The sequence below is a fragment of the Eurosta solidaginis genome, chromosome 1 (genome assembly GCF_040869045.1).
Source record: "Eurosta solidaginis isolate ZX-2024a chromosome 1, ASM4086904v1, whole genome shotgun sequence".
Lineage (NCBI taxonomy): Eukaryota > Metazoa > Arthropoda > Insecta > Diptera > Tephritidae > Eurosta > Eurosta solidaginis.
The window spans coordinates 217,155,633-217,158,072 of record NC_090319.1 but is presented as its reverse complement, the minus strand read 5'-3'; the positions used below and the strand labels follow the sequence as shown (position 1 = coordinate 217,158,072).

At 33.6% G+C, this 2,440-nt stretch overlaps 1 protein-coding gene across 1 annotated transcript; it reads right to left on the bottom strand.

Moving 5' to 3' along the window:
- Nucleotides 1-234: 234 nt before the first annotated feature.
- Nucleotides 235-2,165, bottom strand: LOC137239832 (ubiquitin-like modifier-activating enzyme ATG7). Its single transcript, XM_067765543.1, has 3 exons — nucleotides 1,545-2,165; nucleotides 875-988; nucleotides 235-586 (listed from the first exon to the last, which is right to left on the bottom strand). The coding sequence occupies exons 1-3, from the start codon at nucleotides 1,786-1,788 to the stop codon at nucleotides 264-266; spliced, it is 681 nt and encodes a 226-aa protein (XP_067621644.1). The 5' UTR covers nucleotides 1,789-2,165; the 3' UTR covers nucleotides 235-263.
- Between the last annotated feature and the right edge of the window lie 275 nt (nucleotides 2,166-2,440).

Here is a 2,440-nt window from a genome sequence, read left to right as displayed (position 1 = left end):
AGTCAGAAATTAAGTGTAGAGATTTTGACATCTGCTACGCTTTTCCATTTCCTGAATGGAAAAAATTCATTGATATAACACGCGGTGGTGAGTATGGCAGCTAGTAAATTGTAATATTTTTCCTAATTCATTTCTTCTTTTCTTTTCAAATTTTCTCCTCATGCAAATATATACAACGGCCTTTTCTTAATGTATTGTTTGTGTTATCAGTAACAACGGGATGGAAAACCGTAAGACAATATCCAAACTTATCTAAACTAATGTTATATGCATCCAAATGTGCCGGCACCAAAGAGTAAGCACTTTGTTTTCGATATTATATCCAAATCTAACTCAGGGACCAAACGCCATTTCATCAGTTTCAAATTCAATTTTATGGCACTTTCAACTAAAATAGTAGGGTCCATGCTATCACGCATCGAAACCATTCGTGGGCCCATTGGATGATTTTGATTCGGTTCCCAGCCAACGAATTGTGTTTGCTCAGCGTAATTGACTTTATCCGTTTGTTGTACAGTATGAACGAGAATGTTGCCAGATTCATTTTTGGTTTTGAAGCGTATGCCTAAAAATTTTACTGGTTTACCTATCAATAAAGGAATTTTGTAAGATATGTATGCTGCATATGTACGCATCAACCATGAAGGATGTTCAAATTCACTAGGATCGGCAAAAGCGAAGTAAATAGCCTCAAGTTGCTCTGCTATTATTGTGCTATCTCTTAAAATATCATACGCTCATAAAGTTTGCCGTGTTTGATAACAAAGTTTAGTCGTTTTTCGCAATTTTTAGTAGATTATTAAAATGCTTCATTCTGGGATGTTTGATAATTGTTGAATAGCTGTGTGAATGGTCAGTGTTGGGGTAAGCGGGCAAGGAAAAGCAAACCAATAATAGTAATTGTAAGTGGAAAGATCCGAAAAGGAAAGTACAAAGAATCGTGCCGGTAGGGTTGGATCATAGGGTATTCGATCATTGCGAAAGTCTTCTTTAATTTACAACCCTCTGAACGCAGTAATTCATTCAATTCCTCAATGGTATTTTTGCTGGTGTGCCAGCGACAGGCTGGCAATGTCGTGGCGCAAGTTAAAGTACGACGTATTTAGTGGAAGCATTTGAAAATAATACTTCTGACATTATTAATACAAAGATGACTGGAAGCGTAAAAGGGAAACGGATTAAGAAAGCATATATATTTTGATCGAAAAGCTTTCTATCTTGCTTTAAAAATATAAATTGTTGAGCGATAATAGAATGAGTAGAAACTCGTATAATCAAATACAACAAAATTATTGCATGTTTTTAACAGAAATCCTGTTAAGTTCAACAAAAACGGTTGCACTTGTTTTTCAGTTTTTTTTTTAACTGCTATTTAGTGATATTACAAATTGTGCATGTCTTATTTATTACCATTTGTTGTACCCTTTGGTTCTATGTAAAAATTTTTGGTATTTTAGGTAACATCAGCATCTTAATGATATGTATTTTAAAACTGCTTTCGATGTGCTCCAAAATTTTTATACGTAAATTGGTTACTATTTAACTTTGAACTGTTATTCTTGTGTGCTTTCCAAACACATAAACTTCGTGGAAGTCGCCATTGAATGAAGAGTAATCTGTTTCGTGCAAGCATCCCTTCGCATTGCAGTTAGTATAGTAGCCATGTATGGGTTTCGGCGCATCGGATAGTCGATCATGATTCAATTTGATATCAGGTAATTGATGCCAAAATGTTGGATTCACAAAAGATTGTAGGGGCGCATATTGAAATACATTATCGTTAGACATATTTATCTTAGTGACTTCCTTAATCTCTTTTGTTGATTTGAATAAGTATTGTATTGCTGAGTTTAAGCCCTTTCGTGTAGCTGTCGCCTTTTATGATTTTTTCTCAACAAAGAAATCCTGAACCTGTGAAAAGGTCTTTGAGTTAACTCACCAACGGGTATTTTCCTTTGTTTACTTCATTCATTAGATCCATGCAGCTTTTGTTTTCTCTAATCGCAGAACGAAGTCCCCACTTTTCAATGAACAAATTTCAAATCTATACAATAGCAATTGCCGGAAAAATAACAATAAAAATATTCCTGCGTAGTAAAATCCAGGTACATTGATTTTTCAAAAATCAGCTCAATTCCTATTTTATCAAAGTAGTGGGCTTTCTTTTTTCGTCTGTAAACTTTGATAGGAGTTGAGAATATTGGTTTTATATGTTATTAAGGCCTTTTATGTCTTAAATTCACTGGCTTTTTAGTCATATATAAAAACTATTACATGCTCAGTGTACAGCCTTGTGTTTCTTAAACATTTATTTTACACTTTTATATCTTTACGACGTATACCTTAATTTTATTATCGAAAATCGTTAGCTTAATGTGAAAATGTGCTAAGTAACTTTTTTTGAAAAATTGTATTTTAATGCAGTTTTAAAACTGAATTC

Excerpts from the sequence above, each read along its gene's own strand:
- LOC137239832 (XM_067765543.1), bottom strand. The coding sequence starts at position 1,788 with ATGTCTAACGATAATGTATTTCAATATGCGCCCCTACAATCTTTTGTG. Across the intron at positions 989-1,544 it reads CACAAGAATAACAGTTCAAA|AAGACTTTCGCAATGATCGA; the intron begins GTTAAATAGTAA and ends TGTAAATTAAAG. Across the intron at positions 587-874 it reads TTATTGGTTTGCTTTTCCTT|GTAAACCAGTAAAATTTTTA; the intron begins GCCCGCTTACCC and ends CTTTATTGATAG.